Raw genomic sequence first — 26,902 nt, forward strand, 5'->3', positions numbered from 1 at the left:
TAGCATAGCAATCTCATCTTGTAGTAACTGATTCTTGTACAACAGATCCTGTTCTCTGTCAGTGCTGGATTCCTGAAGGACAGGGAACATGAATAAAGAGCCAATTGGGAAATGAATCTACAAAAAACCTGCAGCAATAAACTGCATTTTAACATTTCTAGTACTAAAGCATGACTTCAAAGATGAAGTTTCAGGCAATAAGCTACTCTGTGAACCCATGCACATGTACAACGTACGTACACAACGGAAGTGCAACATATCCTTAAAACCTAAATGAACATCCCAAATATACAGTTACGTTTTTTTCCCCCCTTAAACCAGCAACCAAAGCTTTTAAAATGACAGCGCTTTCTTGTATGTGCATGCCTTTATAATACTGCCTTTAAGGTTGAATTAGGTGTGCTACAGATCTGGTAAACACAAGGCCAGAAAGGGTATTTTCCTTCTCAAATGTCTTCTGAACACTTATCCTTTTGTGTTACTGGAAGTTAGCTATAAAACTCAATCACCCCCGGAATGCAATAGTCCTGTATATTTCCTCTTTATTTTATGTATAACTTTTTTCCACTTAAACACATTCACTCTACATTTATTGGGCAGCACAGCCAAGAAAAAAAAGGCTTCCAGGCACTGCACATTCTTTAGGAAATTCAGTAAACTCTTTTCAAGATCTTCCAGGCACTGCACATTCTTTAGGAAATTCAGTAAACTCTTTTCAAGATCTTTTTTAATACAGTGTTTATGATTGCTTTTTCTCCTCCAGTTACTCTAACTCTTACAGAGAGTTGAATTCATTGCTGATATTCGATCATAAAATTTTAGTTATGTGGAGGTGGAAAAGAAAGGCATACTTGAAGTAAGTTCAATAAGGGAATAACTAATTTAAAAAAAAAAAAAAAAAGCAATGGAAACACAAACACTGTCAAACAACTTTCTTCCTGGTCAACCTTGCCATAGGTAGCTAGGTGTTTCACTGCTAGAAAGCCTAAAAAGTGATGACGAAATGTCTGTGAAATGACAAATAACAGATAGGTTAAGAAACGGTGTAAACAGTGTCTTCTATTAGTTTCCTACTTGCACAAGTAATTCAGGTACATACAGGAGTGATGCTGCTTTCCAGAACTTTTAGACATAAGAGAAAACAAGAAAGGTATTTACCCAGATAAGTTACACTGGTAAACAGTAAATAAACCATCAAGAAACAGAAAAAGTTATGTAAGATTTATTATGACTTTAAAACAAACATGGTGAAATTTAATTTATTATTAGAAAAAAAAATCTGCTTACCTCTGATTTTTTTCCTATAGATCTTCTTGTCCCTTCTTCTAGTTCCATTTGTCTCCCAAGGTGGTTGTTCAAAATTCCTTCTTGAAGGGCTCTGGCCCTCTTTTCCTGAGAGAGCTGTCTCTGTGTTTCATCACGTTCCTCTTCAACCTACAGTAATACAATAAAACTGCTTGCATCTGAAGAAAAAACAGAGCTAGCAATACATCTTCCCATTCTCCCTTGCATACTTGAAAACATTTTTGATTCCCCACCGTTATGATAATCCACCTATAAATAAATAAATTTAAATTTTCTTATGAAAATTTAAGAAGGCGAAATACAGGATGTTTTGTAGTAATTCAAAAAAACGTAAGGCTTTGCCTGAAATACAAATGAAACCTCAATTTTGAAAAAGGAAAAAAGGAATAATAAACTGCAAAGCAAAAAAAAAAAAAAAACCAGCCCAATTGTGAACCAACTGTACCCTACTGTTCTCAAAACCTGACAATTGTTATCCAACGCCTCTTCCGTGAACAAAGCGCCTCCTTCTCTAGGCATACTGGAATACAATTGAAAAGAAGCAGAAAATAAGACAAAGACTTTAATTCATTATTTAATATACCTGTTTCAAGAGCTTTCTCAGTGTTCTTAACTCCATTTCTAAATTCCTAGAGTGTAACTCAAGTTTCTGTTTCTCCTCCATCTCTTTACAATATTGATCTTCTTTCCTTCGGAGGTCTTCTCTCATTTTCTCACACAGCACTTCTACTCTGAGCCTCTTTTCTTCTTGTTGTTTCAAAGAACATCTGGGATTTAACGGAGGATTTGAGAAACAAAAGCACTGATATAAAAGTAGATATTCCAACATGATGAACTTGCAGAGACAACTCAAACCATAAAAAATGTTAAATGTTTTCAGAGTTCATATTTTTACTGTACTTTTCAACTTTTTAAAGAATTCTAACTTCATTCCGTTGTGCATGGTATCAGTTGTACAAGATAGAGAAAAAAAACTTTGGGTGATTTATCCGTTATTTGTAAGTTTGTATAGGGAAACACACACCAGTGTGCACACTAGAAAAATAAAATTAAAAAAACCCATCTTCATATTACAGCCATTTTGTTGAAAAAGGAGTTTGTTGTCTCATCAGATCAAAGCATCGTAAACTTACTATGGTTAGTATACATTTTCTTAGTATACTTAGCATTGCCTACATATTACGGATTCAGTGACCAGAAGTAATACTGGTGAATCAGCACGCCACTTACCTATGGCAGACCCGACAATTTTTCAGCAGCCTTCTGTAAGTCTAAAACAACTGCTGCCCACAGGCAGAACAAGCAGCTTCTGTTTACTCAAGAAGGATGTCAGTGTTCAAAACCAGATTCAGAAATGCATGGGGTTTAAGCTGAATACGATTAAAAACAGTTTTAAACCTCAGTTGGATCTACCTCTGGGAGAAACTACAGCAATTTCATTTTGAAGCTGACTTACAAGGAAAGCCTTATGGAAGGTCAGCTTCTTTACCAACTGAAACAATCAGCAATGAGCACTGACATGGTAAAAAACGGTCCATGGTGTGCCCACGGTACCCAAACAAGAAAGCAGCTTTGCGTTTGATCATTATTTTGACTATTTTTTCCCATATACTCACAATAGTGGACAAAAAAAAAAAATTAAAAAAAATCAAGTGTCAACCTAAGGGAAGAACTGCCAATTGAAAGCCTGCTTTAGAAATTCCGCAAAACAAGAATCAACCACCACTAAAATTACTTGAAAGACTGACAGAAACATTTGTATTTGAATGGCGTATATTGCAAGGAGAAAGCTTTACATGTAATTTCTAGTGTAATTTCGCAAAAAGTGTAACTTTTGAAAGTATAAATTTAACGCTGCTTGGAGAATTCACTTAGAATGAAAATACTACTTCTTTATACTTGACAGATGTTTGAGGATTTTGAACACCTGCTGAAGTCAAACCCAGGCCAAGCTGGGACCGGCCTCTCTTCCTCGTACCCCCCTCCCCCGCGCTGGGAGGCCCAACTCCCCCAGGCCCAGCTCCCGCAGCCTCCCCTCACAGGGCTGGTGCTCCTGCCCCCGGGCCAGCCCGGCATCTCCCTGCCGACCTCACACGGACTGGGCAAGATCTCCTGGGCTGGGCGGCCAAACACCGGGCCCCGGGCTCGAGACACAGCTCAGCAAGCCCTGCGGAGGGGTGGGCACTCACTGCCCCCAGGGCCCTGGCACTGCTGCCCTCCATACAGCCCAGGCCGCTGCGGGCCGCCCCAGCTGCCAGCTCACGGTGGCTCCTGCTGAGCTCGCTCTCTGCCTGGGCCGCTCCCCAGCCACGCCGTCCCACCGGGGATCACCACAAGGAGATCTCCCCTCCCAGGCCAGGGCTCTGCAGTTGTCCTTGCTGAACTGCCTACGGTGCCTGCTGGCCACGCCTGTCTGACGTGATGTCAACAGCGATGAGAAACCTCACGCCTCCGGGTCTAGCTCAGGAGTGTGGGGAAAGGGGCAATCCCAAACTTGACCTTTCCAACAAACAAACAGGTAAGCAAACAAATGCTCTAAGCTCTGGTTTGACTTGCACTGGGTGGAGTTACCAGAAACCCTAGTATTATAGGCCAACTGAAGCCGCAAGGACAAAATGAAAAAAAAAAAAACACCACCCAACCATCTCTCAAATCTCTCTTATAAATCTGATTTCCCCATACACACTCTCTTGCTCTTTTCTTGCTAGAAAACAAAGTTAGAACAACATCCAGAAGACTGTACATGGAGCTGGTATCCGGACGTTTTTCCCCTCTCCCATTATCTACTTCATAGCATAACTGGCCCACGGGATTCAAAAAACCCAAACCCAAAAGACTGGAAACTTCTCATCCTGTTGCCTGCACCATCAGTGTCTTTCGGAACAAAACCACTGACAAGATAATACATTATCAGACCACAATTTACATACTTAAGGCTTTGGGTATCACTTTTCCATTCTGCTGCTTGGTGAGCCAATACGGATTTCAAATCTTGAGTCTTCTCCGCTCTGAACTGTGACTCCTCCCTTTCATCTTCCAATTTCCTTACTTCTCTTGAGAGCGCTTTATACTGATTTTTCTGACGTTCTATTCTCTGTTCATATTCAAGAAGTATGTTTTGCATTTTCAGCAAAGTAGCAGAACCTGGTTTGAGACAGAAAAGACACAAAGCTGCACAAATACTGCCCAATGTACAAGCTGTTCAATGCTTTGCTGCATTAGGTGCAGGTGGCAGGTCTCGGTAGCGGGAAGGTCCCTGTGAGAAGGAGCCAGGGGTCGTCCCGTGCTGGACATGGACGGTTTCGATGGACCCACCGCAGGGCACAGCTGAGCCTCTCAGCCGTGCTGGCAGCTCCTCAGGAAAAACAAACGTAGGAAAGGGCGAAACCACCACACGGGCAGAGAAGGGGAAAAGCATGTGAAAACCAGCCCCGCAAACGAACACCCAGGTCAGCGAAGGAGGAGGGAGAGGTGCTGCTCCAGGTGCCAGAGCAGAGATTCCCCTGCAGCCCCTGAGAGAACCATGCTGGAGCAGATACCCACAGCGCAGTGCTGCGCAGGACCCCGTGCCAGAGCAGGCGGATCCTTCCCGAAGGACCTGCGACCCATGGAGGGCCCAGGCTGGAGGAGATTTTCCCCAAAGGACTGCAGCCTGGGGGAGGACTCACACTGGAGCAGGGAAAAGGGACGAGGAAGGAGCAGCAGAGAGAAACTGCTACGTCCCGACTGCAGACCGCAGCCTCCCCATGCTGCCTGGGGAGGTGGCAGGGAAGGAGCGCAGCAGAGCTTGAGCAGGGGGGGTGCCGACGTGTCCTTCTCAGGTTTGGGGTCTTTGTTTCTCACTATCCAAATGTATTTTAATCGGTGGAGTCTGTTTTGCCAGTGACAGTCACTGGGAAGTGACAGCCCTGCCTTCACACTGACCCACAGGCTTTTTCACCCCGTTTCGTCAATGAGGGGCAGTGGCAGCACTGGGCGGGGAGTTTGGCCTTCAGCCAAGGTTAACACTTGCCTAATGAAATTTTAGCATAGTTTAAGAGCCCTAGTAAGTGATGCTTATGTTTATATAATGCCTTGTGCATATATGCAAGCATCTTATGACAGTTGAAATTTGTTATATATATGTACTTATTATTTTTAAGCAAAGCCATTATTTTGCTGTACTCTTTCTCATTAGCTGTTGAGGGGTGTGCTGGTTGTGGCTGGGATAGTGTTAATTTTCTTCACAGTCGCTGGTACAGGGCCATGTTTTACAGCTGTGCCGCAAACAGGGTTGGTAGCACGGGGATGTGTTCCTTATGGCCCAGCAGCGCTCACACAGAGCCAAGGCCTTTTCTGCTCCTCACCCCACCCCACCAGCCAGCAGGCTGGGGGTACGCAAGGAGCCGGGCCGGGACACAGCTGGGACAGCTGACCCCAGCTGACCCAAGGGACGTGCCATGCCACACGGCATCATGCTCAGCATATAAAGCTGGGGGAGGACGAAGGAAGGGAGGGACATCCAGAGTGATGGCACTTTGTCTTCCCAAGTATTTGTTATGCGTGACGGAGCCCTGCTGTCCTGGAGATGGCTGAACACCCGCCTGCCCATGGGACGTGCTGGATGAATTCCTTGCTTTGCTTTGCTTGCGTGCGTGGCTTTTGCTATTAAACTGTTTTCATGCCGACCCATGAGTTTTCTCACTTTTCCCTTTCCGATGCTCTCCCCCACCCCACTGGGGTGGAACAAGTGAGTGGCTGTGCGGTGCTTAGGTGTTTAGGTGTGGCTGGGCTTAAACCACATCAAGGGGATATAAAGAAGAAAAAGCTCTTGCTGACTTTTGATGACCGCATTAGAAGGAGCTGAACTGTACTTTGCAAGAAACTGCTTCTCCAGCTCTGACTAGACAGAGAACCAATGATAACGTAAGGCACGTCGGCTGGCAATGCAGGCAACATCTCAGGTTAAGTGACAGTTTCACAGCTTTTGAGGGGGATCTCTAGTCACAAAGAGATACTATATCAAAATATGAAATTAACATACTTTGGAGTGCATACAAAGAAATCATGTTTTAAGGGGAACTTGTAACAGCTGAAGACAGAGACTTGAAAACATACCCATATGAACCACACTAAGCTCTTCCAACAGCAGCATAGTCTCCTTGTAGGTTGAAGCTTGTAACCGGACATCCTCTGAAGGTGGGTCAGATGAGTGAGTTAAACCAGGGTCATCAGTTACTTCCACTGGTATGCTGACCTACAAAAAATACAGTACTTTCTGTAATTCCACTGTCTAGTATTACAGACCATTACAAATGCAGGAATGATTCATTCTCTCCTTCACAGCCCACAGATTTGTCTCAAATACAATAAAGCTGCATACCAGCAGCAATTTGTACATCTGGTTGATCACTACATAAACACTGCTCCCACCTAAGTGATTAAAAGCTGATAGAGACTGTTTATCAAGAAACTAGTTTTACAGTACCTCGTTCCTTTCACTCCTGGTTGTTGCTGCAGGTCTAGAAAACAAGAAATATATTTCAGTACTGAAATGCTTACTTTGCATTATGAATAATACCTACAGTTGCTTTGAAAACTTAATTGCAGAACTGAATTAAACTAAAATCTGGTATAGTAACTTTGCTAGATATAGTTCAAGACTGAAACAATTATTGTGTGCTATTAATGTCTACTGGAAGGCTAATTTTTCCGCAAGATATTAAGCAAATAGTTGAAATAACTGTTCCCTAAACTTCACGCAAAGTGACAGAAATCTTACAGCTACAGACATGTAGCTATACGCTTACGTGCATTCCCTGTTTAATACCAGGGGTTTAGCTCTCTTCAGTACCGAGAATCCTTCTCCTACAGGTCAATGAACTGTAATTTTGGATTCTCTGGTGTCCTGGGTCTGGCTGGGACGCAGTTTATTTTCTTCACAGCAGCCCACACAGGGCTGTGTGTTAGATTTCTGACCAAAACAGTGTTGATAACACACCAGATTTTTAGCTAGGGCTGAACAGTGTCAACAACTTCTCTTTCTCACTTTGCCACAACCCACACAAGTAAGTTCAGGGTGGGCAAGAAGTCAGGAGGGTACACAGCTGCAAGAGAAAAGGTGGAGCGGGGAGCAGGGCAAAAAATCCTGAGATACCTGCAGTGAAAAAACTGAGATACCTCACCCTTTTTAAACACATGAAATACTTCTATGCCTGTGCACACACACTCATGTAATTAATCAGAATTCGTGCACGTGACCTTATTGTTGACTTGGCCAGCATGTTCAAAAGCACTCTAAACAGAAGTGAAGTGTTTGTCAACACAAAGCGCATCAGGTAGTCACAGGAAAGAACAAGAAAGAACAAGAAAGAACATCAGGTGGTCACACGAAAGAACAAGAATCTTCATATGCATCAGGTTTACAAAAAACCTTAAACACACAACAAAACCCCAAACTTGCCTCTAGCTCTCAGGCCAATTTTTATCATTAAGTGAGTTTTATTTTCAACATTCCTTATATGCATACCTTCCTTCATCCTCAGATGTTTCACTGGAAGTGCTATCATCCGGTACTTGACCATGATTGCCACTGGAAGAGCTCATCTGCTGATGAGCCTTCTGCTTTGAAGGCTGTCTTTTACTTTCCTTTGCACCTTTGGCATTCAGGGCAATTTTACTGCATTACACAGAAAGAAAGAAAAAAAACAAAACACCAAGTGAGTAGGTTTATAAAAAAATATTTCTGTGAAACAGACATACTTAAGATGATGTCCAGAAACAACCGAGACAAAAAATAGCTATGATAAAATCACAGACTTGACTGTAAAGATCGTGGAATATGCCCAAGTATTTAAAACCCTTCCCCTAGAGTGAGGGGGACACGTGGAATCTGAGCTGGATCCAGGTTAAGCTGGACTATATCCAACAGCCACGTTACAGAAAGCATCTAGAGCAGAGATTCCTTTGAAGGACAGACAGAAAAAGCTCCTGCTTAGGTCTGCATAAAAATACGTGTGCCTTCTTTAGACTTTTGAGATTGGTTTGGTAATATCATCTTTTCCCCTCTCCCGACAAAGGGCATATTAACTTAATGAAAAGGAAAACACCAACTGCACGGAGATCACTAAAATCACCTAGAAAAGGGAGTAGTAGCAAACCCCAAGTTCCTACTTTTCTTTTCTAGGTGGCCATTTCCTACAAAAATAACTGCTTTTTCCAGTCTTCAGTTCTGGTTTTGAAGATGCATTTTACCTCAGTGTTGACATGGAAATCACAGGAATTTAGGTGGGCGTTTTCTTTTGTTTTCCCCTTTTCTTTTTTTAGAGCAGGCAATAAATTTGAACCTCCATCGTGCGCTTCATTTTGTCTAAAAAGAATTTTTCTTCATTTTTTGAGAAGCAGTGGACTACTCACTATGGCTTTCACCACTGAGGAAACTACTTCAACTACCACAGTATCAGAAAACCTAAGACACTTACATAGTACTACAAATAAGAGCTAGAGATTATTTCCTTAGCTTACCCTTTCATTGGCATTTTAATCAATTTTGAGCTCTCCCCAGATGAAAAACTCTTTTTGTCTTTTTCTTCTATCGTGTTTTCATTCTCCATTTTCAAACAGTCATTCTTCCTTACAGTAATCTTTTGTTTCATTTGCCGATTAGTGATGTTATTTAATTTATCCACACATTCCTGTTTTGCCACGGCCTGCACTTTTGAACATCTTTGTTTGCTTTTTTCCTTCTTAACCTATAAAAACAAAGTTAAGCTTCACGTATTTCTAGAAGACAGAAACACCACATCCAAGATTGATTAATTCAGAGTTTACCCCTGAAATAATATAAAATGATCTTTTTTTTAATTCATAGAGAAGCATTTTCACAAAACTACACTACAAAGTGTATTATGCCATTGAAAGTACTTTGAATTCACTCATGATGCAAGACATAACAAAAATACAGCCCTTAGAAAGAAAACAATAGTGTCTCTTAAAACATGAACAAGAAAAAAGTGAAAACAGTACTGATGGACAAAGCGTTAGGAGGACTGCACAATGTTCGTTGTAACACCACCAGAAAAAAATCAAGTGGAACTGCGAACAAGGGGAGGAAAGAAAAAAAGATCCCAAACCCACAAACACAACTGGTTTCACAGGAAAGAGGAATTTTAGTGAAAGGCAATGAAGACACACCACGCAGATATCACAGCACATGAATTATTAGTCAGGACCCTGTTCAGAAGCTATTTTCATTCTTTGATTCAGAATCAGAACCTGGATTTCTTTTTATGGCAATGAAGAGATAACTACTTGCACTGGAACCAAGTGCCACCTATTGTTAAACTGGAACAATAATGCATTCCGTTTTCCAAAAATGGGGAAAAAAGACAACTCTCTACTGCTCTCTTTATTCACCAGTCACCAATTTAATTAGAACAAACCCCAATTTGTAGGAAGCATCCTCCTTTAATGATGAATAGCTAAAGTGAACAGGACCGTTGATCCAGAGCGAGATTAAAGAATAAAGAGTAGCAGGTGAACCACCTCTTTTAGCAGCTGTACCTTCTCTTTCTCCAAAGCCAGGAATACTATTTGCAGCATTCCTACCCTACCCTTAAATCTTCCCGTATCTTGTTTTAGTTCTTCATCAAGATTCCTTTTCAGCATGACGTATGATTGCTGAGCATTTGCAAAAAGTCTTTCCATTTCTGTTTCTCCTATTTTGTTGTTAATAAAGCAGTCCCTGGGAAAATCATCACTAAATCCAGAGTCTTTTCCAAGTTTCCTCTGTTACAGAAAGTGCATTTTCATCACATGTAGAAACTGGTCTTATTTTAGGAATAATATTAGAAATGTCATCCAAAAGACTTGTTTTAAAGCTGTATCTCAGGGAGTATTCAGGACTTCCCACTGCATTTCAACTACTTTCAGTTTCATTCTCTTCCATTTCCATAGAAGGCATTTTTTTCTCTCTCTTTCTCTCTCCCTCCTTCTGCTAGAGGCATCTTTGTATCATCGATATTGTTTGTGCAATCTTCTTCATCTGTACTCCAGGTATCTTCCATGTTTGCATTTCAGTTATCTTGATCAGAAAGGACACCAAGACTCGGAATACAGTTTCCATTTTGGGTACTTTTCCACCTAGCATAAGTTTAATATCTCCAAATTCACTTTACTTTCTAAGCTGTTACTTGATTCCGTTGCATGAGATGAAACAACATGAGAACTCTTCAATTCAGCACTGAAGCCATCTTCTGACATTTCTTCCACAAGGGAAGTAGTTCTCCCAGTTTCATTAATTTCACCAAGCAGCTGCTTTAGCTCTGCTGTAACATTTTTACAATTTGTTTTCAATTCCCTTTTCTCATTTTCAACCCACATTCTTGCATCTCTTTCTTTCCAAGGTCTTGGACTTAACTGCTTGTCAGCACTGTGCAATTCCTCATTTTCTGCTGTGAAATTTCTGATGTAAAACTTCTGCCTTACCAGTGTGGTTTTCATGTGCTGTTTTTTTCTATCAAGTTGGTAGTTTCTAAAATATATTTATCCTTAAGTAAACAGGTACAGACAGAAAGATTATCAAGAAAAATTACTACAGTTAATCTATGCAATTTCTGTTGCAAACTCATCCTATAATAGAAATAAGGCATTTTGAAAGCCATTTTCATTAAAAAAAATCAAGGGACACTAAATGAAAGGTTCACTGCACACCATCTTCTTAACAAGAGAAGGACTCAGAGACAGCAGTTTCTTGGGTTAGGTTTGCCTAGGCATTAGGGTTGCTTTTACCTTTTAGCCTGCTTGCTTGCTGTAACTGCCGGCATTTGTCACAGAGCATGTTTATTTTTCACGGTTTATTGCTTTAATACCATTTTTCATTAAAACTGCCAACATTTTCCTCACCTACCCTCCTCCCTCCATCGCGCTCTACCGTCTGGCATTGTACAGTCCCCGGCCACCTAAGCTAACCCAACGGGAATGAACATGACAAGCTTCTTACTGTTCACCACACGGAGAACTGGCTAAGGGAGGATTATTTCTTCACCCAAGCTTCAGAAATAATGAATTCCACTCCAAGGTGCAAAGGAAAGGATTTATTAGGGGAACCTGCCTGCTCCTGCCCTCATCCCAGGAATCAGGAACCCAAGCTCGCAGGAAAACCACACCACGCCTTAACCCTACCCAGCCCCCTCAAGTCCCTGTCCCCACGCTCTGTTTCTCAACAGCACCGACGGCTTCTGCCCCGTGTCACAGTCCTGCCCACACGCCCCTTCCCCTCGTGGTGCCTCCTGAAGAGGGCCTGCAGCCTTGGTGTCCCAGCGGGCTGAGACCGTCATGCTCCTCGCGCTCCTCTCGTCAGCCAGGCCCTGTTCTCCCGCGGCAAAGACCCCTCCGCTCACAAGAGGGAAGGAGCACCTCAGCCAGACACCACCTGTCTCACCCTCCCCCTTCCCAAGCTCACTGGCCAACTACTACCACCTTGCAACAGGCTTAAGTCCTGCGCTTTGCCTGTTGGAATTAGGCACGTCCCTCTCTCGTGACGCCCGGCTGTGGGGTGGAAATCATTTGCTACGCTGTCCCTTCGGGTGTTCGTTCCAGAGGACGCCAGACCCCGCTGTGCAGCCCTGCCCCGCACACCCGCCACAAGCAGGACGCCTGCCTTATTCCCCTCTAGGATACCCTCTGAGAAAACCCTTTTCAAACACTTCACGTGGCCAAACAAGAGCGTATTTTGCAGAGGCTGGGGAAGCATCAGAAAGGTCGCGATATTTCAAGGTGTTCTCTTTGATCTTTGTCTTACAAAGAGGAAGACCGGCGTGTTTCATCAAACAGATCAGCATATTATAGACAAATCTCCCTCTTCACTTGAACGTGCATTTTGCACAGGCAATAAAACCCACATTTGGTGGCACTGTTTCTCAGCAGTGCACAAGAGGAGAAACACCGCTCAAAATTTAAGCAAACCAACTGAAAACAACAAGCATCCGACATAGTGACAAGGATTTAACCCCACCATAAGAAGACTGTATCCAACTTTATTTCGGACGGTAAACACAGCCTTCACCTACAGGACGTCCCTTCTGCATTATTCATTGACTGGTAAGTTTTCTTTACCTTAGTGTATAATACAGCCTACTGAATCAGACTGCAATCCAAAATATTTGGGTTTACATACCCGCACACCATAATATTCAATGCCATCTTTCATGTCTTCTTTTTCAGCTGATGATGACATATGAAAGGTAGATCCCGAGTTCTCACCTGCAGTGAAAAACCACACATTTTTATAACCATCAAGACTTCATATTACTTATTTACACCTAGAGTGCATCCTGAATCATCCTACTTGTGACAAAAAACTTAACACAAAATAAAAAAAAATACTACGTGCAGGACTGACCATTTAGTAAAGGAGAAATCCTTCAGATGAGAGTTCTACGCCAACAGCAAAACTTCCCTGCCATTCTACACTCCAGATGCTCAAGAGACAGCGTCGCAAACTACAGGCAGAAGCCCTTCACAACAAACCCTGAACTTTCAGTCACGTTTTAGCTCCTAGGCAAAGCGTAACAGTAAGGTATCAAAAATTAAGACGGGGGGAAAAGTGCTTGGCCAGATCATAGCTTTCTTCTGCTACGTTATCATCCAAGAATGTCCAGGTGTTCAGACAGGTCAGCCCTAAACCACATACACTTTCAGCACTATGCCACAAGAACCCGAACCCAAAGAGATACAAACACATCCAAAGGGCACACGTAACGCAAACAAGGTAACTTCCTTTACAACTTGCCGGCAAGCGCCGTGACAGCTGGTGTTAATTAACAAATACTAAGCACTTCATTGCTATAGCGCGCACCCACACCGTAAGTGCATTCCTAAGGCAGACATCGATAAAAGCTCACTTCAGCCTGTACGTGTTTACAGACAAACATTTAGTCCACCAGGAAGTTACCGGTGTGGCGCTCCCCTGAAACAATCCGTGAGCGCGCTCCGTGTCTGTCTGCAGCTGGAAGCAACACACCAGGTGATCCTTCTTCCGGACTTTCAGAATCCGTCTGTAGAGCATAAAACACGGGCGTGAGCATCGGTACAAATTCTCAACTCATTTCTACGCAAAATGTTCCTGCTAAGCCAACTTGCACAGCATGGAATCACAAAAGCCTTTGATCAGCCCCTTGGAAAGGGCACGTCAAGACACAGTATATTGGAAAATCACAGCAGACTTGTGTGTTTTCAGATCTTAGGCAAAAACCTCACAACTCATCTAAACTAGTCTGTCACGCTGGCAAACTGCACAGCCGCAAGGGAGAATTAACACGGTAACTCGAGCTGTGGGTTGCCAACCCGTAACTGCAGGTCTGGGGGGGACCCAACTTTCGGACTGAACTGGTACCCGATACTCAAATTTGTGCTGACGTTCCCCAGGCACACGTCCTGCAGTGGGGAGCGAACACATTGCTACTCCCAGTTGCAAGGGTTGAACAAAGACGAGCAAGACAAAGCTTACAGAAACCAAGGCTACAAAAAAAAAAAAACCCAAAACAACCCAGCAGCGTTTTAGCCTTGTATTTTTAAGAAGCGGGTGGGGAAGAGTTCCTTCTTCCTCACAAGAGAAGTCAGAGGGCGTAAGCTACAGACTCTGCCCGCTTTCTTCTAACCCATTCCCACAGACAGGAAGAACTAAAAGGGCAAACACAGCCAGCACGTGTGGTATTTCTGTTGAACGCTACTCTCAAAAAGGGCCAAAACGGTAGAAAGGCTCTTTCCCAAAGCAGCTCATCATCTAGGCTGCAGACCCTAAGGGCAACCACTGAACACGTCAGCGGAATAGAGTTGTGTGGTGAAAAAGCAACAATCCCGCCAGCCCCGCTGAGAAGCTCAGACTATTTTAAGCAGCAAGAAACTTCACTGCCGCAATACTGTACCAGAAACCCAACTCCAAGGGCCAGCTGCCATGAGACCCAAATCATTAGCTCGACCTACCTTCACCCCAAGCCTCGCTGAACAGCTAGCACACAGCACAAGTATTTCAAGGGCCCCCAGTTACAAACATACAGCAGAACCAGGAGAAGGGGAAATAAGCCTCAGCCGCGGCAGGGCCCAAGCTCCGAGTGCTTCTGGATCTCGCTCCCCACCCCCGCCCCACTGGGAACCCCGGTGTCCTTCACGGGAAATACCTCAGAATCCCAGGGAGATTCAGCACCTTCCTCTTCCTCTGCTCCCACCGCAGTCAGGGCACCTACAAAGGCAGTAAGAGGTGAGACACTGAGCCCTTCTATTTCACTCTGCTTTTCCCCATCACCCCTGCGCCCAAAAGATGCACAGCGGTTCTGTTGCTGAGGACAAACTAAGCAGTGAGTGTTGAATTCAAGGGTTTCTTCACACCCAGCACACAACAGACCACGGTACTTCCTTTGGATCGCCACCTCTCTTGCCTCCTCTCCAGCAGGAGATGGCTATGCACAAAGCTTTGCTGCTAGAGAGGGACGCAACATTCTTCGCACAAGAAAAGCGAGCAAGACAGGAAGAAAATCCGGAACATCATAAAAATACAAAAGGGTCTACTATTGATGAATCACAGGGCCAGCCTCGCTTTTGGCATTTTCTCCTGTAGGCGACTCCTTTTACAAACTTTCATTGTCTACGTGCTACTCCTAGAAGCCTCTCCACCCACGTACAGCAGCGGGTGGTCAGTCGGTCAGACAGACGGGGCTGCTCCTACTCTCCTTCCATGAAGGTACGCTTACCAGACTTCTTCTGTCACTTCACCAATGTTCACTCAGGTCACAAACAGAAAAATGCAGGCAGCTTCCTACCATGCAATTTGATACGCGCCATCACTCCCATCATGTAACATGGACACCACAATTTTGCTTAGAAGATAAGACTTAGATGTGGATGCAGGAGAGCTGTGACACCTCCCCTGTGCACAGCACAGGCTGAATGACCAGCTTTTCTGGTCAACTGTATCTGCCTGAAAGCTGGATAAAAGCAGACCTGCGAGCACCCAGGGTTTTGTTTTGTACGGGCCTTCTAAGGATGCAAGTCACATTCTCTGTTCAGAGTACGTAGGTGTCTTCGTCTTCTGGATTCTGTTTCAGAGTGCAGTCACTTCAAAATTAGGCGCCATGCTGCTAGAATGAAAAGCAACCCTTAACTCCTCTTCAGCCTTGCCCGTCACGGTCAACAGGAAGGTGTTCAGCAGCAGCTATTTGAGCCTGAAGTCTCCCTTTTTAGGTAAGATTTTAACAACATTGGAGCCCCTAAGAATCCTTTTCCACAGGGTTTAATCAATCTTGACATTTCTGTATGATGGGTACAGAACAAGGAAGAAGCAGGAAAGATGAAAGGCTACAGTGTTCTTCTATCTGCAAAATTCCAGTTCTCATCGTGTCGGTAACTCTAGTCAGTTAATTATTTTTCCAACCACTGGAAAAATAACTCAAAAACATAAACTAAAAAGATAAGGACTTCTCCCATTAGCTGTTGCAAGTAAAATTTCTTCTTTCCTTGGAGCAGTAATTCACGAGTCTATTTTCTGCCAACACTGGCTTCTATTGGCTTCTGTCAACACTGTGAAAGAGGAGGACTCCTCACTGTCAAGAGTTCTTCACTTTTAGCACAGGGAGAAAGTCTTAGTTAAAACACTGGCAGAACCCTACTCCAAGGCTTCTGAAGAGCCCACCATTCAAAAAAACGTATATAAAAAATTCACAGGGTAAACCAGATTCCAGTATTTTTGCCTGTCATTTATTGCTACCATGCATTTTTATTAACGGATGCCTGCAGTGCAGCGCATACAAAAAGATGCAAATCCCCCACCTTTTACTCTGGTCTGCTCTCTAGCTAGCATTGAAAAATGACTTCTGGTCATCTTAGTTCTTTCCAATTAGTCCTCACCTCTCCACTCTATTCTGAGACTTCCCTCCTCATAAATTGTCTTACATAATGACTTTTGGCAGATTGCAGTGGACAGCAGCTACTCTTCTATGCAGAAAACACGAGAACACCACTACTTTGCCTCAAAAATAGATTTTAAGGATGTATTACTATGCAACAGTAACAAAGTAAATAGGATGGGAAATTCCAGCTCTCACTGAACATTTAATTGTGAAAGATACTGTACCTGTTCTCCAGATTTATGAAATCAAGTTGTCAAGGATGGCATTTCAACCCTTTTAGAGTCAGAAATATTTGCGCTGCAGGAATCATGATGCTTTGCTGAAGCAACCTAAATTCCTTAAACCCAAATCCAAACATAAACTGTTTGAAAGAAAGAAATTTTTACATCTACACCTACTTCTTAGCACCCGACCTTCAAGGTAACATATGGCTAAAAACCAGCATGACGCAGGTGAATAAAGCCACACAGGAAAAACAGCCGACATGAAATGAGCCACGAAAAGGCAACCTTTCTGTGTTTGTAATATCGTAACATACTGGTCCGTTGTGGGGCTACACTTCACGTTACCGTGGAATACAGACATAACCAAAACTCAAGTTTTAACCGAACAACCTCTAACAAGTATTTGTGTGTCTTACCAGAACACTGTCACTGCAAAATAAAGGGCAAGAGAGGACCTGTTGCTTACCCATTGCAAATACAGGAGAGGGAGAAGAGCGAGAGGAGAAGGAGGAAGATACATCTCCTAGAGAGAAGTTTCATCTCTATTATTGTCAAAAGAACAACAATACTGGTTTTTTTCTTCGCCTAAAGCAAAGATGCCAAAGAACTTGTAACTTCTAAGTATAGAACACAAATAGTTCCAAGTCCGCTTACTTTTCTGCATATCTGTTCACCTCTCTCTGGTTTATATTGTCAATAGACAGTTGTAGAAACTCTAAAACCTGAATGGCAAATTGTTTCTCATCCGATTAACAAGTGTGATTAATACAAAATACAACACAAATTATCAACTATACAAATCAATAAACCTCAGAACAAAGAAACAAAAAAACCCCATTAAGGTTACATATCCTCTCTCCAATACATAGCCGACCAGCTAGCCGCCTCAACTTTAGCCTTGTTTCCAAAGAAAAAAGAATTCCTGACAACACGCTGACACTAATTTCCTCCCATCTTGTCTCTCTTCCTCACCTCCCTCCCCTGCCTCTGAGCCTGCTGGTCATTTTCCATGAAACAAGAGAGGGAAGCCTCAGAGGAACGTGTTTGTACATGTTTCAAAACAACTGCCAGGCAGGTAGAGATAAAGCCAGGCAAGTAATATTTCCTGAAAACTACAGCTACGGCACGAGCCCAAGAATTACCCTTTGTGGCTCACGGGCAGCTCCTGGACAGCCTAGCCTACAGATCCCTAGCCTGGAATCAGCCACAGCACATGCTCAAAGGACCAAGACAATCAGGAGGGGGGGGGGGGGGTGTGAGCCACGGAAAGAAAAGCAGACTTCAGGACTGCCTGAAAAGGGGAGATGACAGCAAGTACGGTGTAGGAAGCGTACATCACGGAAGGGTATGGACAGTGCTGAACAGCAGACTAGAGGAGGGAGCAAACACATACACCGAGGATTATTTCAGTACACCTTCTGCTCCCGGGATGCCTTGCTAGAGCCATTCATTTCGTATTAGAAAGAAAATTGCAAGTACAATGGGTCTGTTCATAAAAGAACACTACAAAGAGATTGTTATGAACACCTTCAATATCTTCTGCGTGTCCTAAACCAAATTCCTCCAACAGATCCGCAAAACAAATCAATCAGATGCTTTATTAAATACTCCCATCTAGAAAGATTACAAAGCTAAACCCAGAACTACATGCCGTGAACATTACCTGATTTCTGCTGCATTTTTTTAGGAGAGGTTTCATTCATTTCCAAAACAGATTCAGGGGTCTTCAGCTATGAAAGACAATCCAATGACAAAAAAAAAAAAAAAAAAAAAAAAAAAAAAAAATTCAGACTTGAAGTAACTACATAATATTTAACGAGCAGGACAAGTAGTCAGTCTGACACGAACAAATACTTACCTGGGAATTGTCGGGGTTCTCCAAAATGCCTGGAGGTAAAAAATGTTTTGGAAAGTGTTATTTCATTTAATTGAAGGCACCTTTCACTCCATTCAACATCAGCAGTTTCTACAACTAAGTATTACTCGCAAGCTTTATTCCATCGAGACTGCGATACTTAACATTCAATCTACTTCAACATCCAGCATTTGTATCAGTATACAAGAAATGGACAATGCACGCTTCCCATCGTGCGCCTTGGATTTAAGAAACAATACTCACAGAACCAGGACAAGCCATAGGAAGCAGTAAGGACATGCTTGTTAGCACAACAAGATCAAAATACTTCTTTTGAGGAGCTGAACCCTGCCTTCTACAAAGATCATTTCAAAAGCCAAAGCTGGTCTGCTGTAACGAACTACCGTAAAACAGTCCAGCAGCACTACGACTGCGATTATCCTACAAGTGTTTAATGTTGAGGAGTGTTTTCCTTTCCATCGATGGGACAGAGGAAACGTGGGTGCAGACACAGACACCTCATACACATCATTCAATGAGGTAGAAGCAAACTAGTTCTTATCAGGTTGTTCGGGTCCAGCTTGTGTGGAAAGGAAAAAAACCAACCCATTACAATTGGTTGTAATCTGCATTTATAGCACAGTTCCAAATATGTAATTTTTAAAAAATTTTTGTCCAACATGGAAATCATTTACAAACCCACACAATCTACTGGCCCACCTATATTTCTCAAGTCCTCTGCTTTAGTCATCTTACAGTTTGAGTCCTCTCATGAAAGAAGTGCATGAAATGTTACTAAGAATGGCTCCACAGCATTATTTTCATGTTTACAAAAACGGTTAAAAAGCAAACAGCATTTGATTTCAGTAAACTTGGTGGTCTAGCAGTATAGAAAAACCTTAGAAAGATTAGCGTAATCACCTTTTACCTCCTTTTTACACCGATTTTAAACTTCTCTCAGTAGAATCATACAAAGCACGACAACTACTCAGCAAGGGGATTTACAAGCTCCCAGGAGCTTTTAAAGTTTTGCTTCCAGCTTACTAAACTAAAACTGGATTCGCTTCTTCAGCTATTCTATTGTACTTACACTACAAGCAGGACTGACCGTTTAGTAAAGGAGAAATCCTTCAGATGAGAGTTCTACGCCAACAGCAAAACTTCCCTGCCATTCTACACTCCAGATGCTCAAGAGACAGCGTCGCAAACTACAGGCAGAAGCCCTTCACAACAAACCCTGAACTTTCAGTCACGTTTTAGCTCCTAGGCAAAGCGTAACAGTAAGGTATCAAAAATTAAGACGGGGGGAAAAGTGCTTGGCCAGATCATAGCTTTCTTCTGCTACGTTATCATCCAAGAATGTCCAGGTGTTCAGACAGGTCAGCCCTAAACCACATACACTTTCAGCACTATGCCACAAGAACCCGAACCCAAAGAGATACAAACACATCCAAAGGGCACACGTAACGCAAACAAGGTAACTTCCTTTACAACTTGCCAGCAAGCGCCGTGACAGCTGGTGTTAATTAACAAATACTAAGCACTTCATTGCTATAGCGCGCACCCACACCGTAAGTGCATTCCTAAGGCAGACATCGATAAAAGCTCACTTCAGCCTGTACGTGTTTACAGACAAACATTTAGTCCACCAGGAAGTTACCGGTGTGGCGCTCCCCTGAAACAATCCGTGAGCGCGCTCCGTGTCTGTCTGCAGCTGGAAGCAACACACCAGGTGATCCTTCTTCCGGACTTTCAGAATCCGTCTGTAGAGCATAAAACACGGGCGTGAGCATCGGTACAAATTCTCAACTCATTTCTACGCAAAATGTTCCTGCTAAGCCAACTTGCACAGCATGGAATCACAAAAGCCTTTGATCAGCCCCTTGGAAAGGGCACGTCAAGACACAGTATATTGGAAAATCACAGCAGACTTGTGTGTTTTCAGATCTTAGGCAAAAACCTCACAACTCATCTAAACTAGTCTGTCACGCTGGCAAACTGCACAGCCGCAAGGGAGAATTAACACGGTAACTCGAGCTGTGGGTTGCCAACCCGTAACTGCAGGTCTGGGGGGGACCCAACTTTCGGACTGAACTGGTACCCGATACTCAAATTTGTGCTGACGTTCCCCAGGCACACGTCCTGCAGTGGGGAGCGAACACATTGCTACTCCCAGTTGCAAGGGTTGAACAAAGACGAGCAAGACAAAGCTTACAGAAACCAAGGCTACAAAAAAAAAAAAACCCAAAACAACCCAGCAGCGTTTTAGCCTTGTATTTTTAAGAAGCGGGTGGGGAAGAGTTCCTTCTTCCTCACAAGAGAAGTCAGAGGGCGTAAGCTACAGACTCTGCCCGCTTTCTTCTAACCCATTCCCACAGACAGGAAGAACTAAAAGGGCAAACACAGCCAGCACGTGTGGTATTTCTGTTGAACGCTACTCTCAAAAAGGGCCAAAACGGTAGAAAGGCTCTTTCCCAAAGCAGCTCATCATCTAGGCTGCAGACCCTAAGGGCAACCACTGAACACGTCAGCGGAATAGAGTTGTGTGGTGAAAAAGCAACAATCCCGCCAGCCCCGCTGAGAAGCTCAGACTATTTTAAGCAGCAAGAAACTTCACTGCCGCAATACTGTACCAGAAACCCAACTCCAAGGGCCAGCTGCCATGAGACCCAAATCATTAGCTCGACCTACCTTCACCCCAAGCCTCGCTGAACAGCTAGCACACAGCACAAGTATTTCAAGGGCCCCCAGTTACAAACATACAGCAGAACCAGGAGAAGGGGAAATAAGCCTCAGCCGCGGCAGGGCCCAAGCTCCGAGTGCTTCTGGATCTCGCTCCCCACCCCCGCCCCACTGGGAACCCCGGTGTCCTTCACGGGAAATACCTCAGAATCCCAGGGAGATTCAGCACCTTCCTCTTCCTCTGCTCCCACCGCAGTCAGGGCACCTACAAAGGCAGTAAGAGGTGAGACACTGAGCCCTTCTATTTCACTCTGCTTTTCCCCATCACCCCTGCGCCCAAAAGATGCACAGCGGTTCTGTTGCTGAGGACAAACTAAGCAGTGAGTGTTGAATTCAAGGGTTTCTTCACACCCAGCACACAACAGACCACGGTACTTCCTTTGGATCGCCACCTCTCTTGCCTCCTCTCCAGCAGGAGATGGCTATGCACAAAGCTTTGCTGCTAGAGAGGGACGCAACATTCTTCGCACAAGAAAAGCGAGCAAGACAGGAAGAAAATCCGGAACATCATAAAAATACAAAAGGGTCTACTATTGATGAATCACAGGGCCAGCCTCGCTTTTGGCATTTTCTCCTGTAGGCGACTCCTTTTACAAACTTTCATTGTCTACGTGCTACTCCTAGAAGCCTCTCCACCCACGTACAGCAGCGGGTGGTCAGTCGGTCAGACAGACGGGGCTGCTCCTACTCTCCTTCCATGAAGGTACGCTTACCAGACTTCTTCTGTCACTTCACCAATGTTCACTCAGGTCACAAACAGAAAAATGCAGGCAGCTTCCTACCATGCAATTTGATACGCGCCATCACTCCCATCATGTAACATGGACACCACAATTTTGCTTAGAAGATAAGACTTAGATGTGGATGCAGGAGAGCTGTGACACCTCCCCTGTGCACAGCACAGGCTGAATGACCAGCTTTTCTGGTCAACTGTATCTGCCTGAAAGCTGGATAAAAGCAGACCTGCGAGCACCCAGGGTTTTGTTTTGTACGGGCCTTCTAAGGATGCAAGTCACATTCTCTGTTCAGAGTACGTAGGTGTCTTCGTCTTCTGGATTCTGTTTCAGAGTGCAGTCACTTCAAAATTAGGCGCCATGCTGCTAGAATGAAAAGCAACCCTTAACTCCTCTTCAGCCTTGCCCGTCACGGTCAACAGGAAGGTGTTCAGCAGCAGCTATTTGAGCCTGAAGTCTCCCTTTTTAGGTAAGATTTTAACAACATTGGAGCCCCTAAGAATCCTTTTCCACAGGGTTTAATCAATCTTGACATTTCTGTATGATGGGTACAGAACAAGGAAGAAGCAGGAAAGATGAAAGGCTACAGTGTTCTTCTATCTGCAAAATTCCAGTTCTCATCGTGTCGGTAACTCTAGTCAGTTAATTATTTTTCCAACCACTGGAAAAATAACTCAAAAACATAAACTAAAAAGATAAGGACTTCTCCCATTAGCTGTTGCAAGTAAAATTTCTTCTTTCCTTGGAGCAGTAATTCACGAGTCTATTTTCTGCCAACACTGGCTTCTATTGGCTTCTGTCAACACTGTGAAAGAGGAGGACTCCTCACTGTCAAGAGTTCTTCACTTTTAGCACAGGGAGAAAGTCTTAGTTAAAACACTGGCAGAACCCTACTCCAAGGCTTCTGAAGAGCCCACCATTCAAAAAAACGTATATAAAAAATTCACAGGGTAAACCAGATTCCAGTATTTTTGCCTGTCATTTATTGCTACCATGCATTTTTATTAACGGATGCCTGCAGTGCAGCGCATACAAAAAGATGCAAATCCCCCACCTTTTACTCTGGTCTGCTCTCTAGCTAGCATTGAAAAATGACTTCTGGTCATCTTAGTTCTTTCCAATTAGTCCTCACCTCTCCACTCTATTCTGAGACTTCCCTCCTCATAAATTGTCTTACATAATGACTTTTGGCAGATTGCAGTGGACAGCAGCTACTCTTCTATGCAGAAAACACGAGAACACCACTACTTTGCCTCAAAAATAGATTTTAAGGATGTATTACTATGCAACAGTAACAAAGTAAATAGGATGGGAAATTCCAGCTCTCACTGAACATTTAATTGTGAAAGATACTGTACCTGTTCTCCAGATTTATGAAATCAAGTTGTCAAGGATGGCATTTCAACCCTTTTAGAGTCAGAAATATTTGCGCTGCAGGAATCATGATGCTTTGCTGAAGCAACCTAAATTCCTTAAACCCAAATCCAAACATAAACTGTTTGAAAGAAAGAAATTTTTACATCTACACCTACTTCTTAGCACCCGACCTTCAAGGTAACATATGGCTAAAAACCAGCATGACGCAGGTGAATAAAGCCACACAGGAAAAACAGCCGACATGAAATGAGCCACGAAAAGGCAACCTTTCTGTGTTTGTAATATCGTAACATACTGGTCCGTTGTGGGGCTACACTTCACGTTACCGTGGAATACAGACATAACCAAAACTCAAGTTTTAACCGAACAACCTCTAACAAGTATTTGTGTGTCTTACCAGAACACTGTCACTGCAAAATAAAGGGCAAGAGAGGACCTGTTGCTTACCCATTGCAAATACAGGAGAGGGAGAAGAGCGAGAGGAGAAGGAGGAAGATACATCTCCTAGAGAGAAGTTTCATCTCTATTATTGTCAAAAGAACAACAATACTGGTTTTTTTCTTCGCCTAAAGCAAAGATGCCAAACAACTTGTAACTTCTAAGTATAGAACACAAATAGTTCCAAGTCCGCTTACTTTTCTGCATATCTGTTCACCTCTCTCTGGTTTATATTGTCAATAGACAGTTGTAGAAACTCTAAAACCTGAATGGCAAATTGTTTCTCATCCGATTAACAAGTGTGATTAATACAAAATACAACACAAATTATCAACTATACAAATCAATAAACCTCAGAACAAAGAAACAAAAAAACCCCATTAAGGTTACATATCCTCTCTCCAATACATAGCCGACCAGCTAGCCGCCTCAACTTTAGCCTTGTTTCCAAAGAAAAAAGAATTCCTGACAACACGCTGACACTAATTTCCTCCCATCTTGTCTCTCTTCCTCACCTCCCTCCCCTGCCTCTGAGCCTGCTGGTCATTTTCCATGAAACAAGAGAGGGAAGCCTCAGAGGAACGTGTTTGTACATGTTTCAAAACAACTGCCAGGCAGGTAGAGATAAAGCCAGGCAAGTAATATTTCCTGAAAACTACAGCTACGGCACGAGCCCAAGAATTACCCTTTGTGGCTCACGGGCAGCTCCTGGACAGCCTAGCCTACAGATCCCTAGCCTGGAATCAGCCACAGCACATGCTCAAAGGACCAAGACAATCAGGAGGGGGGGGGGGGGGTGTGAGCCACGGAAAGAAAAGCAGACTTCAGGACTGCCTGAAAAGGGGAGATGACAGCAAGTACGGTGTAGGAAGCGTACATCACGGAAGGGTATGGACAGTGCTGAACAGCAGACTAGAGGAGGGAGCAAACACATACACCGAGGATTATTTCAGTACACCTTCTGCTCCCGGGATGCCTTGCTAGAGCCATTCATTTCGTATTAGAAAGAAAATTGCAAGTACAATGGGTCTGTTCATAAAAGAACACTACAAAGAGATTGTTATGAACACCTTCAATATCTTCTGCGTGTCCTAAACCAAATTCCTCCAACAGATCCGCAAAACAAATCAATCAGATGCTTTATTAAATACTCCCATCTAGAAAGATTACAAAGCTAAACCCAGAACTACATGCCGTGAACATTACCTGATTTCTGCTGCATTTTTTTAGGAGAGGTTTCATTCATTTCCAAAACAGATTCAGGGGTCTTCAGCTATGAAAGACAATCCAATGACAAAAAAAAAAAAAAAAAAAAAAAAAAAAAAAAAATTCAGACTTGAAGTAACTACATAATATTTAACGAGCAGGACAAGTAGTCAGTCTGACACGAACAAATACTTACCTGGGAATTGTCGGGGTTCTCCAAAATGCCTGGAGGTAAAAAATGTTTTGGAAAGTGTTATTTCATTTAATTGAAGGCACCTTTCACTCCATTCAACATCAGCAGTTTCTACAACTAAGTATTACTCGCAAGCTTTATTCCATCGAGACTGCGATACTTAACATTCAATCTACTTCAACATCCAGCATTTGTATCAGTATACAAGAAATGGACAATGCACGCTTCCCATCGTGCGCCTTGGATTTAAGAAACAATACTCACAGAACCAGGACAAGCCATAGGAAGCAGTAAGGACATGCTTGTTAGCACAACAAGATCAAAATACTTCTTTTGAGGAGCTGAACCCTGCCTTCTACAAAGATCATTTCAAAAGCCAAAGCTGGTCTGCTGTAACGAACTACCGTAAAACAGTCCAGCAGCACTACGACTGCGATTATCCTACAAGTGTTTAATGTTGAGGAGTGTTTTCCTTTCCATCGATGGGACAGAGGAAACGTGGGTGCAGACACAGACACCTCATACACATCATTCAATGAGGTAGAAGCAAACTAGTTCTTATCAGGTTGTTCGGGTCCAGCTTGTGTGGAAAGGAAAAAAACCAACCCATTACAATTGGTTGTAATCTGCATTTATAGCACAGTTCCAAATATGTAATTTTTAAAAAATTTTTGTCCAACATGGAAATCATTTACAAACCCACACAATCTACTGGCCCACCTATATTTCTCAAGTCCTCTGCTTTAGTCATCTTACAGTTTGAGTCCTCTCATGAAAGAAGTGCATGAAATGTTACTAAGAATGGCTCCACAGCATTATTTTCATGTTTACAAAAACGGTTAAAAAGCAAACAGCATTTGATTTCAGTAAACTTGGTGGTCTAGCAGTATAGAAAAACCTTAGAAAGATTAGCGTAATCACCTTTTACCTCCTTTTTACACCGATTTTAAACTTCTCTCAGTAGAATCATACAAAGCACGACAACTACTCAGCAAGGGGATTTACAAGCTCCCAGGAGCTTTTAAAGTTTTGCTTCCAGCTTACTAAACTAAAACTGGATTCGCTTCTTCAGCTATTCTATTGTACTTACACTACAAGCAGGACTGACCGTTTAGTAAAGGAGAAATCCTTCAGATGAGAGTTCTACGCCAACAGCAAAACTTCCCTGCCATTCTACACTCCAGATGCTCAAGAGACAGCGTCGCAAACTACAGGCAGAAGCCCTTCACAACAAACCCTGAACTTTCAGTCACGTTTTAGCTCCTAGGCAAAGCGTAACAGTAAGGTATCAAAAATTAAGACGGGGGGAAAAGTGCTTGGCCAGATCATAGCTTTCTTCTGCTACGTTATCATCCAAGAATGTCCAGGTGTTCAGACAGGTCAGCCCTAAACCACATACACTTTCAGCACTATGCCACAAGAACCCGAACCCAAAGAGATACAAACACATCCAAAGGGCACACGTAACGCAAACAAGGTAACTTCCTTTACAACTTGCCGGCAAGCGCCGTGACAGCTGGTGTTAATTAACAAATACTAAGCACTTCATTGCTATAGCGCGCACCCACACCGTAAGTGCATTCCTAAGGCAGACATCGATAAAAGCTCACTTCAGCCTGTACGTGTTTACAGACAAACATTTAGTCCACCAGGAAGTTACCGGTGTGGCGCTCCCCTGAAACAATCCGTGAGCGCGCTCCGTGTCTGTCTGCAGCTGGAAGCAACACACCAGGTGATCCTTCTTCCGGACTTTCAGAATCCGTCTGTAGAGCATAAAACACGGGCGTGAGCATCGGTACAAATTCTCAACTCATTTCTACGCAAAATGTTCCTGCTAAGCCAACTTGCACAGCATGGAATCACAAAAGCCTTTGATCAGCCCCTTGGAAAGGGCACGTCAAGACACAGTATATTGGAAAATCACAGCAGACTTGTGTGTTTTCAGA

The 26,902-nt window shown here is 43.3% G+C and overlaps 1 protein-coding gene and 2 long non-coding RNA genes across 8 annotated transcripts in view; 1 reads left to right on the forward strand and 2 right to left on the reverse strand.

Annotated features, from left to right (window-relative positions):
* LOC308062018 overlaps positions 1-26,902 on the forward strand; it is a 459,477-nt gene that overhangs the window by 209,057 nt on the left and 223,518 nt on the right. The gene's annotated exons all lie outside the window — the stretch shown is intronic.
* On the reverse strand, positions 894-2,430 carry LOC308062635. The gene is made up of 2 exons (XR_013927653.1): positions 1,889-2,430; positions 894-1,434 (listed from the first exon to the last, which is right to left on the reverse strand). It is a non-coding gene; the product is annotated as an uncharacterized lncRNA (long non-coding RNA).
* Positions 5,748-18,576, reverse strand: LOC308062011 (uncharacterized protein). Of its 6 annotated transcripts, none has more exons than XM_080382833.1 (5): positions 18,270-18,576; positions 13,238-18,141; positions 12,422-12,546; positions 8,809-9,035; positions 5,748-7,963 (listed from the first exon to the last, which is right to left on the reverse strand). In XM_080382833.1, exons 2-5 carry the CDS (start codon positions 13,368-13,370, stop codon positions 7,792-7,794), a joined length of 657 nt encoding a protein of 218 aa, XP_080238959.1. In that variant the 5' UTR covers positions 13,371-18,141; positions 18,270-18,576; the 3' UTR covers positions 5,748-7,791. The 6 variants fall into 6 exon arrangements, with proteins under 6 accessions (XP_080238959.1, XP_080238962.1, XP_080238958.1 ...); XM_080382836.1 differs by having other exon boundaries at positions 18,075-18,141; positions 18,270-18,572; XM_080382832.1 differs by having other exon boundaries at positions 13,238-18,576.

The sequence above is a fragment of the Falco punctatus genome (genome assembly GCF_963210335.1).
Source record: "Falco punctatus genome assembly, chromosome: 4".
Classification (NCBI taxonomy): Eukaryota; Metazoa; Chordata; class Aves; order Falconiformes; family Falconidae; genus Falco; species Falco punctatus.

Bases quoted from the DNA above. Each gene is read 5' to 3' on its own strand.
- LOC308062011 (XM_080382833.1), bottom strand. From the start codon at position 13,370: ATGCTCACGCCCGTGTTTTATGCTCTACAGACGGATTCTGAAAGTCCG. The intron at 9,036-12,421 runs GTAGGCTGTATT...TTGTTTTTATAG, and splicing joins TTGGATTGCAGTCTGATTCA to GTTAAGAAGGAAAAAAGCAA. The intron at 7,964-8,808 runs GTAAGCTAAGGA...TGTGTAATGCAG, and splicing joins ATTAAAATGCCAATGAAAGG to TAAAATTGCCCTGAATGCCA.